Source organism: Dermochelys coriacea, chromosome 23 (assembly GCF_009764565.3).
Source record: "Dermochelys coriacea isolate rDerCor1 chromosome 23, rDerCor1.pri.v4, whole genome shotgun sequence".
In the NCBI taxonomy this organism is placed as follows: Eukaryota; Metazoa; Chordata; order Testudines; family Dermochelyidae; genus Dermochelys; species Dermochelys coriacea.
Genome location: NC_050090.1, coordinates 15792281 through 15805204, shown reverse-complemented (window position 1 = coordinate 15805204; position 12924 = coordinate 15792281). Strand labels below are relative to the sequence as shown.

Below are 12924 nucleotides of genomic sequence, written 5' to 3'. Positions count from 1 at the left end.
GGCCCCGGGCCCCAACCCCCACCCTCTTTGCTGCCTGGGTAGCCTGTCCATATGTAGTTCCCCATCTGGCCACAAGGTGGGGCGCTTGTCCTGTTCAGTTTTACTTGCTAACGGGGGTGGGGGGGGTGAGCTCCCCTGCCCCTTCTCAGATGGGAGGAGCCCAGACCTGCCCCCCACAGCTGGGATCACCCCCCTCCACCTCAACCAGGCTTAGCTGAGAATCCCTGGGGGGGTGGGGGGCAGATGGAACTAGAGAAGTGGGGCAGGTTGATCTGAGATGGGGATGGGGGATGAGGAGTGTGGGGGGGTGGGGTTAGGTTGGGGGGCAGTGGTGGAGAGATAGGGGGCTGGATGGGGATATGGGGGGGTGGAGCTTCAGGGGGTGGAGGATTGGCTGCAGGGGTAAGGGGGGGCTATGTGGGGTTGGGCAGGGTCGGGGTGGAGACTTGGGGGGGTCTCTGTGAACTGGTGCCCTAGAGCTGAAATTGACCAGTCCCCATGGACCCCACTACTGCTGCTGGACTCACCCCAAGTGAACCCCCCCCCACACACCCCTGCCCTCTCCCAGCTTCCCCCTGGGTTTTTCTGTTGCATCAATGAATATTTCAGGGGCTCTGGCTCTGTTCTCGGCTCCCCTAAATAAGCCAGGGACCCCCGTGGGGTGGAGAGGTTGGGGGGGATGTTGCTGCCAGCAGCTGCCTGCAATTTACGAATGGTAAGTCTGTCCCTATCTACCTGCTTTTGAAGGAATCTGAGAAGGGGGGTGCTGCAGGTCAGGAGTGAGGGGCACTGGCAGAGCTGGGGAGGGACCCATGGCTGGGTTAGCTGCGTGCTGCGGGATGGGAGGTGGGGTATCTGGCCCAGGTGAGCCCTCCTTGTGGCGTTATGTGCAGCTGTTCCCCAGCTTTCCCGCCCCAGAGGTGGCTGCATCTCAGTGCCTCTTGAGCCCTGTCCCTACCTACACCGATAAACCCTTTGCTGACGCTTTCCTATTGTTGCTATAACGCGAGAGCATCAGCAGTGCTGGGGTTATGGGGTTTAGATGGTCGGAGGCCTAGAATGGATACGCTGCCCCCCATGTGCCATGCTGCAGCCCATCCTCCCAGCCTGGGCCGTGCCTGCGTGGAGCCCACGTTGGGACGGGGTGGGGGGAGATAATGCAGTTTGCCTGTGGGGCCCATCTACTCCTGGCCGCTGTGGCTGGTGAGTTGAGTGCATCCACGCCTGGGAGGGACCGGACTCGCCTTTGCTTCCGCTTCAGGGACGCTTTTGTGCCGCTCGGGCACGACTGGCACCCAGGTGGCCCCGGGCAGGGGAATGCGAGACGCCAGTGATGGGGAAAGCAAGAGTGCTGGGGGAGGAGAAGGAGAGAAGAAGAAAAGCAAGGAGGGAAGAAAGGAAGGTAAAGGAAAGAACAAGACCAGACATGGAAAAAGTGAGTCAAGAAGGAAGAGGAGTGAGAGACGGAAGGAAGCGGAGAAGAATTTTTACCGATACAAAAATGAAGAGATGAGATGAGAAGAAGAAGCGAGTGATAGGAGAAGGGAGTAGGAGAAGCAAGTGGGTAGAAGGATGAGACGAAGCGAGCAGTGGAAGGGTTAGGAGAAGAAGTGAGCAGCAGAGGAAGTGAGTGCTAGAAGGAAGACAAGAAGCAAGTGATGAAAGGAGGAAGAGAAGAAAGGAGTGGTAGAAAATGGAAGAGTAGTGAGCAGGAGAAGGAAGGAAGCAAGCGATAGGAGGAGAGGGATGAGGAAGAAGTGAGCGGGAGAAGGAAGTGCAATGGGAGGAGAAGGGGAAGAAGAAGTGAGCGGCAGAAGGAAGGGAGCGATGGGAGGAAAAGGGTGAGAAAGAAGCGAGCGGGAGAAGGAAGGAAGCGAGCAATGGGAGGAGAAGGGATGAGGAAGAAGTGAGCGGAGAAGGAAGCAAGTGATGGGAGAAGGGTGAGCAAGAAGCAAGCGGGAGAAGGAAGTGCAAAGGGAGAAGAGGGATGAGGAAGAAGCGAGCGATGGGAGAAGGGAAGGAAGAAGCGAGCGATGAGAGGAGAAGAATGAGGAAGAAGCGAGCAGGAGAAGGAAGCGAGCGAAGGAAGGCATAAACCCCATGGGGAGAAGACAGGAGGGGCCCAGATGCAGCTGAGGAACCCTGGGGTCCTGGCCTGTTCCCATAATGGACCAGCCCAACTCATTAGCGGGGGGGGGAGAGAACCCTGGAGTTCTGGCTCCCAGCCTCTGTAAATAAATCAAGGCAGCACTGTAAAAAACACAGGTTTATTCTGCTCCTGCCCCCCCCCAGTTCCCCCCCAGCCCCCCCATGGCTCTTCAGCCCCCCCTTGGTTAATGTTGGTCTGGGGGTCAGCTCCAGGTACCCCACATTCCTCAGCATGGGGGGCCCTGGCAATGTCAAAGAAGAGAGCATTAGAAGGAAGGAAGCCAGCCAGGACCCGGACGCCTGGGTTCGCTTCCCAGTTGTGGGAGGGGAGTGGGGTCTCGTGATTAGAGTGGATGGGGGGCTGGCAGGAGCCAGGACCCCTGGGTTCTCTCCCCAGCTCTGGGAGGGGGAAGTGGGGGGACAGGTTTGCTGTAGTGGGGGGGGGCAGGGCTGTTTCTGCTCCCCAAGGGCAGGAAGATTGGCAGGAGGCCTGTTCTATTCATAGCTTCCCTTGGAGGGGGGCATGGCCCTTGGCGGGGGCGGGGAGGGAGACAGAACTGGGGAGAGAACCCAGGAGTCCTGGCTCCCATCCCTCTCACTCTAACGATTAGGTCACACTCCATTGTTGTGCCTCTGATACCATCCACCCTTGCACGTTTTTTCAACAAACCTCACGACCCACATGCGCACATCTGAGTCTTCGCACGCTTGCCTCACAATGGATGAGGTCCGGTTGCCCCAACTGGCCCCCTCGCATGCTCCGGGCCTGCGCTGGGAGTGATCTGGGAGCGCTGGCTGGAGCCGGAGCGGGCTCATTGCACGCTCGGCACATGCTGGCCTAAGCCCCCCTGTACCTGTCGCACGAGCAGCATGACTGACCACTCCTCTGGGGGCTACAGACATGCTGCACAAAGGGGAGGTGGCTGGGAGTCAGGACTCCTGGGTTCTCTCCCCGGCTCTGGGAGGGAAGTGGGGTCTAGTGGTTAGAGCAGGGGGCTGGGAGCCAGGGTTCCCTCCCCAGCTGTGGCCGCATGGGCGGGAGACGATACCCGCGTACCTGCTATTTGCCTGCCGGGGCCGCGTCAGCCCCGTTCTGGCGCTCGCTGCCCTTCTGCGAGAGGCGGGTGGAGGCGCTGACGGTCGTGGCCGCCGCCTTGAAGCTCCGCTTGCGCTTGGCCACATTCTGCTCGGGGTGGAAGATGATGACGTAGACCTTGGGCACATAGAGCATCCCCAGGGAAACTGAGGCACTGAGGCTCATGGACACCGTCAGCGTCAGTGTCTGGATGTAGATCTGCAGGGGGCAGAGAACGGGGCACTCAGGGCAGCTGGCGCAGGGCTTGTCCCCTCCAGCAGGGGGGTAGGGCACTGGGAGCCAGGATGCCTGGGTTCTCTCCCCAGCTCTGGAGGGGGAGTGGGGTCTAGTGGTTGGGGGGGGGGTCGTTGAGAGCCAGGACACCTGGGTTCCTATCTCTTGATCCTTCCCTCCTTTCTTTCATACTTGACCCTTATTTTCTTCCCTTTCTCAAAGCCTCACCCATAGGCTCCTCTCCACATCCTCATCGTCCCGGACTCCTGGGTCCCCTCCCCTCTGTCTAAAACTCCAGTCCCTGGGCTCTCCCCCGCCTTTCCCCCGGACTCCTGGGTCCCCTCCCGTCTCAAAAACTATAACCCTTCGCCCACTGTTTCTCCCTGGACTCCTAGGTCGCCCCCGCAAACTCCAGCCCCTGGGCTCCCCAGATTTCTGGGTCCCCTCCCCGCCCTCTCTCCAACTCGAGCCCCTGGGCTCCCTCCACTCTCCCGGGCTCCCCGCACCCCCCCGGGCCCGCGGACCTTCTCGGCGGACTGGGCGGTGCCGAAGAAGATGGGCACGAAGGCCAGCCAGACGATGCAGGTGGTGTACATGGTGAAGCCGATGGGCTTGGCCTCGTTGAAGGTCTCGGGCACGCCGCGGGCCTTGACGGCGTAGACGGTGCAGGTGACCATGAGCACCAGGCTGTAGCCCAGGCAGCCGGTGAGCGACAGGTCGGACATGTCGCACTTGAGCACCCCCCGGGCCGCCTCGGGGTTGGGCCCCCGCTGCTCCTCGTAGTCGATGACGCTGTGGGGCGGCAGGGCCCCCAGCCAGGCCAGCGTCCCCACCAGCTGCACAGCGCTCAGGCTGAAGGTGATGGCCAGCTGCGAGGTGGGGCTGATGAAGCGGGGCGGCGTCACCGACTTCTTGCCCTGCTCGAAGATGCGGTAGATGCGGTTGGTCTTGGTGAGCAGGGCCGAGTAGCTGAGGGCCGTGCCCAGCCCCAGGAAGAGGCGCCGGGCGGCGCACACCACCACGCCCGGCTCGGCAATCATCAGGAAGGTGATGGCGTAGATGAGGAAGATGCCGGTCAGCAGCACGTAACTCAGCTCCCGCCCCGAGGCCCGGACAATGGGCGTGTCGTTGTGGCGCACAAAGGTGACCACCACGAAGGTGGTGCCCAGGATGCCGCCCATGGCCAGGCAGACGGGCATCACGGCCCAGGGCGAGCTCCACTCCAGCTTGATGATGGGCGTGGGCCGGCAGGCCGTGCGGTTGGCGCTGGGGCGCATGTCGAAGGGGCAGGTCTCGCAGGTGAACTCGTCCAGCTGGTACTGGTACCCGTCGCAGAGCTCGCAGTGCCAGCAGCAGGGCACGCCCTTCACCATCTTCTTCCGCTCGCCCGGCCCGCAGGGCAGGCTGCAGACGGACGAGGGGATGTCCTGCTGGCCCCCGGACCACTGCATCTCCTCGATCTGCCAAGGGAGAGCGCGGGCAGGCAGCTGGCTCTGGGGAGGGGGGGCTGGCAAACGGCCACACATAACGCCACCTTGGGATGGCTTGCCTGCTGCTGAGATGCAGCCACCTCTGGGGTGGGGCAGCTGGGGAACGCTGCATAGGCATCCTAGGCCCAGGACTGACATGCAGCCACCTCTGGGGTGGGGGAGTTGGGGAATAGCAGCACATAACGCTGCATAGAGACAGCTTGCCCAGGGCTGAGATGCAGCCAGTTCTGGGGTGGGTCAGCTGGGGAACAGCTGCACATAACATTGCACTGGGATGAATCCCCTGCTGCTGAGATGCCACCAACTCTGGGCCAGGGCCACAGAGGAATAGCCACACACAACGCCACAGAGGGACGGCTTGCCCAGGGCTGAGATGCAGCCACCTCTGGGGTGGGGCAGCTGGGGAACACATGCGCACACACAGCGCCCCCTCACACTCACGTTCAGGCGCAGGTATTCAGTCCATTGCCCGATGGCTTTGTATCCGGGCACTGTGGTGTTGGTGAGCTGGTACTGGAAGATGTCGTAGCGCCCGGGGGCGTCTCCGTTCTCGTTGAACATGACGGGGGTCCCGGCGCTGCCTGTGGGGTGTGAACAAGGAGAGGCTGAACGCAGCTCGGCTGGTGCCCCTCACTCCGGACCTGCAGCCCCCGTTAGCCCAGCCCTGGGCTCCCCCCAACCAGTGCCCCTCACTCCCGCCCCACAGCCCTCACCGTTGAAGCTGACCCCGCGGATGTAGTGCAGCAGGGTGCGCCCGTCCACGGGGTCCATGCGCTCGCAGAGCCCGGGGGCGCCGGGGCACAGGTCCAGGTGCATGTTGTGCAGGGCGTGGGCCATGGCGTAGACGGCGTCGATCACGAACTGCACCTTCCCCTCCTGCTCGTAGGTAGAGTCCCGCCCGATGCGCTCCTCGCCTGGGCAGAGAGGGCTCAGGGGGGCGGGGAACGGGGCCCGGCTCCTCGCCTGGGCAGAGAGGGCTCAGGGGGGAGGGGAACAGGGCCCGGGGCCCGGCTCCTCGCCTGGGCAGAGAGGGCTCAGGGGGCGGGGCCCGGGGCCCGGCTCCTCGCCTGGGCAGAGAGGGCTCAGGGGGGAGGGGAACAGGGCCCGGGGCCCGGCTCCTCGCCTGGGCAGAGAGGGCTCAGGGGGGCGGGGAACGGGGCCCGGCTCCTCGCCTGGGCAGAGAGGGCTCAGGGGGGCGGGGCCCGGGGCCCGGCTCCTCGCCTGGGCAGAGAGGGCTCAGGGGGGTGGGGAATGGGGCCCGGGGCCCGGCTCCTCGCCTGGGCAGAGGGGGCTCAGGGGGGTGGGGAACGGGGCCCGGGGCCCGGCTCCTCGTCTGGGCAGAGGGGGGCTCAGGGGGCGGGGAACGGGGCCCGGCTCCTCGCCTGGGCAGAGGGGGGCTCAGGGGGGCGGGGAACGGGGCCCGGCTCCTCGCCTGGGCAGAGAGGGCTCAGGGGGGTGGGGAACGGGGCCCGGCTCCTCGCCTGGGCAGAGAGGGCTCAGGGGGGTGGGGAATGGGGCCCGGGGCCCGGCTCCTCGCCTGGGCAGAGGGGGCTCAGGGGGGTGGGGAATGGGGCCCGGGGCCCGGCTCCTCGCCTGGGCAGAGAGGGCTCAGGGGGGTGGGGAACGGGGCCCGGGGCCCGGCTCCTCGTCTGGGCAGAGGGGGGCTCAGGGGGGCGGGGAACGGGGCCCGGCTCCTCGCCTGGGCAGAGGGGGGCTCAGGGGGGCGGGGAACGGGGCCCGGCTCCTCGCCTGGGCAGAGAGGGCTCAGGGGGGTGGGGAACGGGGCCCGGCTCCTCGCCTGGGCAGAGAGGGCTCAGGGGGGTGGGGAATGGGGCCCGGGGCCCGGCTCCTCGCCTGGGCCGAGGGGGCTCAGGGGGGTGGGGAATGGGGCCCGGGGCCCGGCTCCTCGCCTGGGCAGAGAGGGCTCAGGGGGGTGGGGAACGGGGCCCGGGGCCCGGCTCCTCGTCTGGGCAGAGGGGGGCTCAGGGGGGCGGGGAACGGGGCCCGGCTCCTCGCCTGGGCAGAGGGGGGCTCAGGGGGGGCGGGGAACGGGGCCCGGCTCCTCGCCTGGGCAGAGGGGGCTCAGGGGGGCGGGGAACGGGCCCGGGGCCCGGCTCCTCGCCTGGGCAGATAGGGCTCAGGGGGGTGGGGAACGGGGCCCGGCTCCTCGCCTGGGCAGAGAGGGCTCAGGGGGGTGGGAATGGGGCCCGGGGCCCGGCTCCTCGCCTGGGCAGAGGGGGCTCAGGGGGGTGGGGAATGGGGCCCGGGGCCCGGCTCCTCGCCTGGGCAGAGAGGGCTCAGGGGGGTGGGGAACGGGGCCCGGGGCCCGGCTCCTCGTCTGGGCAGAGGGGGGCTCAGGGGGGCGGGGAACGGGGCCCGGCTCCTCGCCTGGGCAGAGGGGGGCTCAGGGGGGCGGGGAACGGGGCCCGGCTCCTCGCCTGGGCAGAGAGGGCTCAGGGGGGTGGGGAACGGGGCCCGGCTCCTCGCCTGGGCAGAGAGGGCTCAGGGGGGTGGGGAACGGGGCCCGGCTCCTCGCCTGGGCAGAGAGGGCTCAGGGGGGCGGGGAATGGGGCCTGGGGCCCGGCTCCTCGCCTGGGCAGAGAGGGCTCAGGGGGGCGGGGAACGGGGCCAGGCTCCTCGCCTGGGCAGAGGGGGCTCAGGGGGGCGGGGAACGGGGCCCGGGGCCCGGCTCCTCGCCTGGGCAGAGAGAGCTCAGGGGGGCGGGGAATGGGGCTCGGGGCCCGTCCCTTCTAGGGGGCGCCGGCCTGATCCCCATCTCGTTCTCAGCGGGCAGATAGCTGAGATTTGGGGTGTCCGGGCATCATGCGCCCACCATGGTGGGATCAGCTCCCAGCCCCCCAACCCCCTGGACTCCCCTAAGAGGCGGGGAATGAGCCTTGAGCGGGCTGATCACACCCCACGCAGGGGATTAGCTGGAGAGGGGGGACCAGGGGGCCATTGTCTCCTTCTTCCCCCCCGGGGAATGCCCCCCCAACCCCAGCCTCATCCAGCCCTGAGAGATCAGCCCCCCAAGCCCAGCCCCCCGGTACCGGTGCATTTCCGAGCGGCCTCCTCCGGCTGCGTCCCCGGGCGGGTGAGTTTACATTTGAAATCGTCCTCCCAGAACTCGGCGAACCAGATATTGCGGCGATTGTTCTCCAGGGAGCGCGAGGTGAAATACTGATCGAAGCCTGCGGTGGGGAGACGGGGGTCAGCAGGGGGCGCCGTGGGGCAGGATGCTCAGTAGGGGGCGCTGTCCCCTGGCAGGCCGGGCCAGGCACTGGGGGGCAGGGAGCAGGGCAGGGCGCTGGACATGGGGTGCTCTGCCCTGGCAGTCAGGGTCAGGCACTGGGGGGTGCTGTGCTGTGGGCAACAGGGAGTCCGGTAGGAGACTGGGGGACATGGAGCTGTGGGGGGCAAAGTGGGGGGTTTGCTCGGGGGGGTGGGGGGCACAGTGCTGTGGGGGGTTCAGTGGGGGACCGGGGGATGCAGTGCTGCAGGAGTTTGGTGGGGGGCTGGGGGGGCACGGTGCTGCGGGGGGTTCGGTGGGGGGCGCCCCGTTACCGTCGATGGACGCCCGTTTGGGCAGAATGGTGACGGCTCCTTCGGCCACTTCCTCCTGCTGCAGGATGGGCGAGATCTTGGAGCCCCAGCTGTCCGAGCCGACCCACAGGAAGTGCCCCGTCAGGTTGGCACGACGCGCAGCCTCCAGCACCCGCCTGCAGGGGGCGACAGCGAGGAGGTGAGTCCTGAATTCCCGGGGAGACGGGCCCGGGGGGAGCCCCAGACTCACTTGATGTCGTCCTCATTGGCGAAGATGATGATCCCGCGGGCGTTGGGCGTCTCCATCAGCCGCTTGATCAGCTTGTCGAACTCGCCGGCCCTGGGCTCCCGCGGGATCTTCATGGACTGAGCGATGCAGACGCCGCCTGGGGGGGCCACAGGGAGCCCCCGTCACAGGGAGCGATGCCCCTCACTCCCACCCCTGCAGCCCCCCGCTAGCCTGGCCCTTCCCCCCCCAGGCCTGCCAGTGCCCCTCACTCCCACCCCACAGCCCCCCGCTAGCCCAGCCCTGCCAGTGCCCCTCGCTCCCACCCCACAGCACTCTGCTAGCCCGGCCCTGCCCCCCCAGCCCTGCCAATGCTCCTCACTCCCACCCCGCAGCCCCCCACTAATCCGGCCCTGCCCCCCGCAACCATGCCGGTGCCCCTCACTCCCACCCCGCAGCCCCCTGCTAGCCCGGCCCTGCCCCCTCAGCCCTGCCAATGCCCCTCACTCCCACCCCGCAGCCCCCCGCTAGCCCGGCCTTGCCCCCCCAGTGCCCCTCACTCCCACCCCGCAGCCACCCACTAGCCAGGCCCTGCCCCCCGCAGCTGGTGCCCCTCACTCCTGACCCGCAGCCCCTGACTAGCTCAGCCCTGCCCCTCCCAGCCCTGCCCCCTCACTGGCTGGTGCCCCTCACTCCTGCCCCATAGCCCCTCACCGGCCTCGCGGGAGATCTGGACGAAGGCCTCCACCCCACTTTCGCCGTAGTTGCCCTCGGAGGCCAGCGTGGAGACGTAGTTCCAGCCCAGCGCCTTCACCACGTCCAGCATGGCCTGGGCTTGGTACGAGTCTGGCGGCACCACCCGGGAGAAGTAGTCATAGCGGTTGTTGTCGCTGAGCTCAGGGGCGGTGGAGGCATAGCTGATCTGGGGGATCTGGGGGGCAGAAGGGCAAGAGATCGACATGGGGCGCCCTGCTCAGACCCGGGGGCTGCCCAGAAAATCCCTGCACCCAGGAGCTTCCAGATTCATCAGCGGGGACCCGTTAGCCAGGGTGGAAGGAGATTGGTGGCAGAGCTGGGAGAGAACCCAGGAGTCCTGGCTCCCAGCCCCTGCCCCCTCTACCCACCAGACCCCACTCTCCTCCCAGTGCTGGGGAGAGAACCCAGGAGTCCTGGCTCCCAGCCTCTGCCCCCTCTACCCACCAGACCCCACTCCCCTCCCAGTGCTGGGGAGAGAACCCAGGAGTCCTGGCTCCCAGCCCCTGCCCCTTCTACCCACCAGACCCCACTCCCCTCCCAGCGCCGGGGAGAGAACCCAGGAGTCCCAGCACTGGAGCCGATGCCTCGCAGAGCTAAGCGGGGTTGAGAGAAATGAGAATGAGCCGGGGCAGGGCGGGGGCCCTGTTGACCCTGCTGATGGGGCTGAGCCCTTCTCTGTGTGTGGGGCTAGAGCAGTCCCTCGCTTCTCCCCACCCCATGTGCTGTGGGGTTGGGGAGAAACCGGGGGGAGGCTCATTTCCTGGCCTGGCCCCTGAACCCCTCAAAACTGCCCAGGGATTGGGAAGCTGGAGCTGCAAGGAATTGTGGGTAACAGCAGCCTAGTTGAGGGGGGGACCCGCTTCTGTGCCTCTTGGTTGTGTAACCTCCCCCCAGCACTGCTCCCCTCATGGCATCGTTAGCCAGGCTGTTGATGGATTGGAGCACTGCGGGGCGGGAACAACTGCTGGACAGCTGGAGGGAGAGAGAGAGAGAAACCGGCTAATACCGTGTGGCGCATCCCAGAGCCGGGGAGAACCCAGGAGTCCTGACTCCCAGCCCCCCTGCTCTAACTACTAGACCCCACTCCCCTCCTAGAGCTGTGGAGACCCACTGTGACTGGGGTATATCTGGGGATATCAGTCTGATTTTATCCATCTCCCCATGTCTAGGAGACACCCCCCCAGGGACAGGGCCCGTCATCCATGCCCCCACGTCCAGAAGACATCCCCCCCCCGGCTCCCCGCCCCAGCCACTCACGGCGAAGAGCCGCAGGACGTTGGCCACCATGATGGAGACGGAGCTGGCGGAGGCGCCGACCACGGCCACCACCCGCTCGGGCCGGGTGAGGAGGGGGGGCCGGCCGTCGGCGCAGCGCACGTCCGACGTGTCCTTCTGGATCAGAGCCTGGACGAAGGTCAGCGACTGCTCCAGGGCGTAGGTGTCCCGGGAGCAGGTGTCCAGGATGCGGGCGCCCAGGGTGAGGTTGGGGAGCAGCTGGGGGTCAGCGTTGATCTGGTCCAGGGCATAGAGCATGGCCTCCATGCGGTGGATCCCCTTCTCCTTCTTCACCTCGCCGCACGGCACCCCAGCCAGGCCCCGGGCGTGCACCGGGAACAGCCCCCCCAGTGTCACGTCCCCCTCGAGCCGGATGGAGAAGGGCTGGGTTCCCTGCTGGGGCTCTGCCCCCCAGCCCCACAGCAGCAGCAGGAGGGGGGGCCATGGCTGCCCCATGGTTGGGCTGGCCCCGAGAGCTTCACGGCCTGCAGGGGGAAGGAGGGTGGGGAAATGGGGCAAGCCGCCGTCTGGATGGGCCTGGGGGCCAGGGGCTGGTTCACTCGGGCATCGTCCCTGGGACACCTTGTTGGTCTGGGTCCCCTGGCAGGTGGCCAATGCTGCCCCCGGTTGCCCCTGACCACTGGCCAGAGCGAGACCCTCTCCGCCGTGGCCCTGGAGAGATGGAGGCCATGAGGAGGGGCAGCTGGCCTGGCCTGGAGTGTAGCTATCGATCATCATACCCACCCTACCATCTGTCCATCCATCCATCCATCCATCCACCCACCATCTGTCCCCCCCGCACATCCATCCATCCATCCATCCATGTATCCTTCCCTCCCTTCCTCCATCCATCCATCCCAACACCCCTTCCATCCCTTCCTCCCTTCCTCCATCCATCCTCACACCCACCCTCAATCCCTCCACCCATCCATCCTGCCACCAGCCACCCATGTATCCCTCCCTCCCTTCCTCCATCCCGACACCCCATCCATCCTTACACCCGTCATCCGTGTATCCCTCCCTCCATCCACCCATCCATCTTTCCATTCACTCCCTTCAACCATCTTCACACCCACCATCCGTCCATGCACCCCTCCATCCCTCCCCGCGCACATGCCCGGTGGCTGTGGGGTGAGTTTATCCCCATTTCACTGTCCCACTGTCCATCCATTGATTGATCTGCCTACCCCCTTCGTTCTCTCCCACCCCTGCCCGCTGTGCCTGTTCCTTTTCAACAGCCGCCACCCCCTCGAGGGTGGGGCTGGCTGGCGCCCCAGGGGTGGGGCGGAACAGAGGCCCTTTAGCCCCCCAACCCCAGATGGGGTGTCTGGGAGGGAGGGGCTGAGCTGGGGGGTTCTGTGCTAGGGTTAAGTGAGCAGAGTGAGCTGCCTGGAGCTCCCATGAATCCCAGAATCCTGCCCCCCCCCATGCACCTGGGGAAGTTGGCACCTCCTCCGCTCATAATACACCATGTGAACCAGGATTGTGGCCCTGCAGATACTGAACCCCCAGACCCCTGACATCTCACCTGGTTCAACCCCCTGAACCCCTAAATGTCTCCTCTGGATCGAGTCCCTGAGCCCCCAACATCTCCCCCAGTTCTACCCCCTGAAACCCCAAACGTCTCTCCTGGATTGAGACCCTGAACCCCCCATTTCTCCCCAATTTGACCCCCTAAACCCCCCCAATGTTTCCCTTACATAAAATCCGTGAGCCCCCAGACCCACAAATTCTTACCCGATCGACCCGCTGAACCACCAAACATCTCCCCTGGACCGAGCCCCTAAACCCCCAACCCCTGACATATCCCCCAGTCCTACTCCCCCAATATCTCCCCAGATCGACCCCCAACTCCCCCCATGTCTCCCCAATCTCCCCTGGATTGACCCCCCGACATCTCCCTCAGATTAACCTCACTGACCCCTCCCCGAACCAACCCCCAGCTTCCCCCACATCTTTCTTGGCTCAACTCCCCGACATCTCCCTAGATGGACCCTCCCAGCCCTCCAATGTCTCTCGCAGATCGACCCCGACATCTCCCTAGAGCCCCACATCTGACCCCCCGATTCCCCTTTCCCAACTCACCTGCAGTTGCTCCCCCTGGACGTGAGCTTCCTGGACTCCTGGGTTCTCTCTCCAGCCCCCAGCTGCATTGCCAGCTAGCTCCGGTCAGTGGC

At 66.1% G+C, this 12924-nt stretch overlaps 1 protein-coding gene across 1 annotated transcript; it reads right to left on the bottom strand.

The window, feature by feature from the left end:
• Positions 1–3208: 3208 nt before the first annotated feature.
• Positions 3209–11482, bottom strand: GRM6 (glutamate metabotropic receptor 6). The gene is made up of 9 exons (XM_038381406.1): positions 10730–11482; positions 9431–9647; positions 8741–8876; positions 8512–8666; positions 7998–8138; positions 5661–5861; positions 5389–5528; positions 3982–4917; positions 3209–3442 (listed from the first exon to the last, which is right to left on the bottom strand). The coding sequence occupies exons 1-9, from the start codon at positions 11480–11482 to the stop codon at positions 3209–3211; spliced, it is 2913 nt and encodes a 970-aa protein (XP_038237334.1).
• Between the last annotated feature and the right edge of the window lie 1442 nt (positions 11483–12924).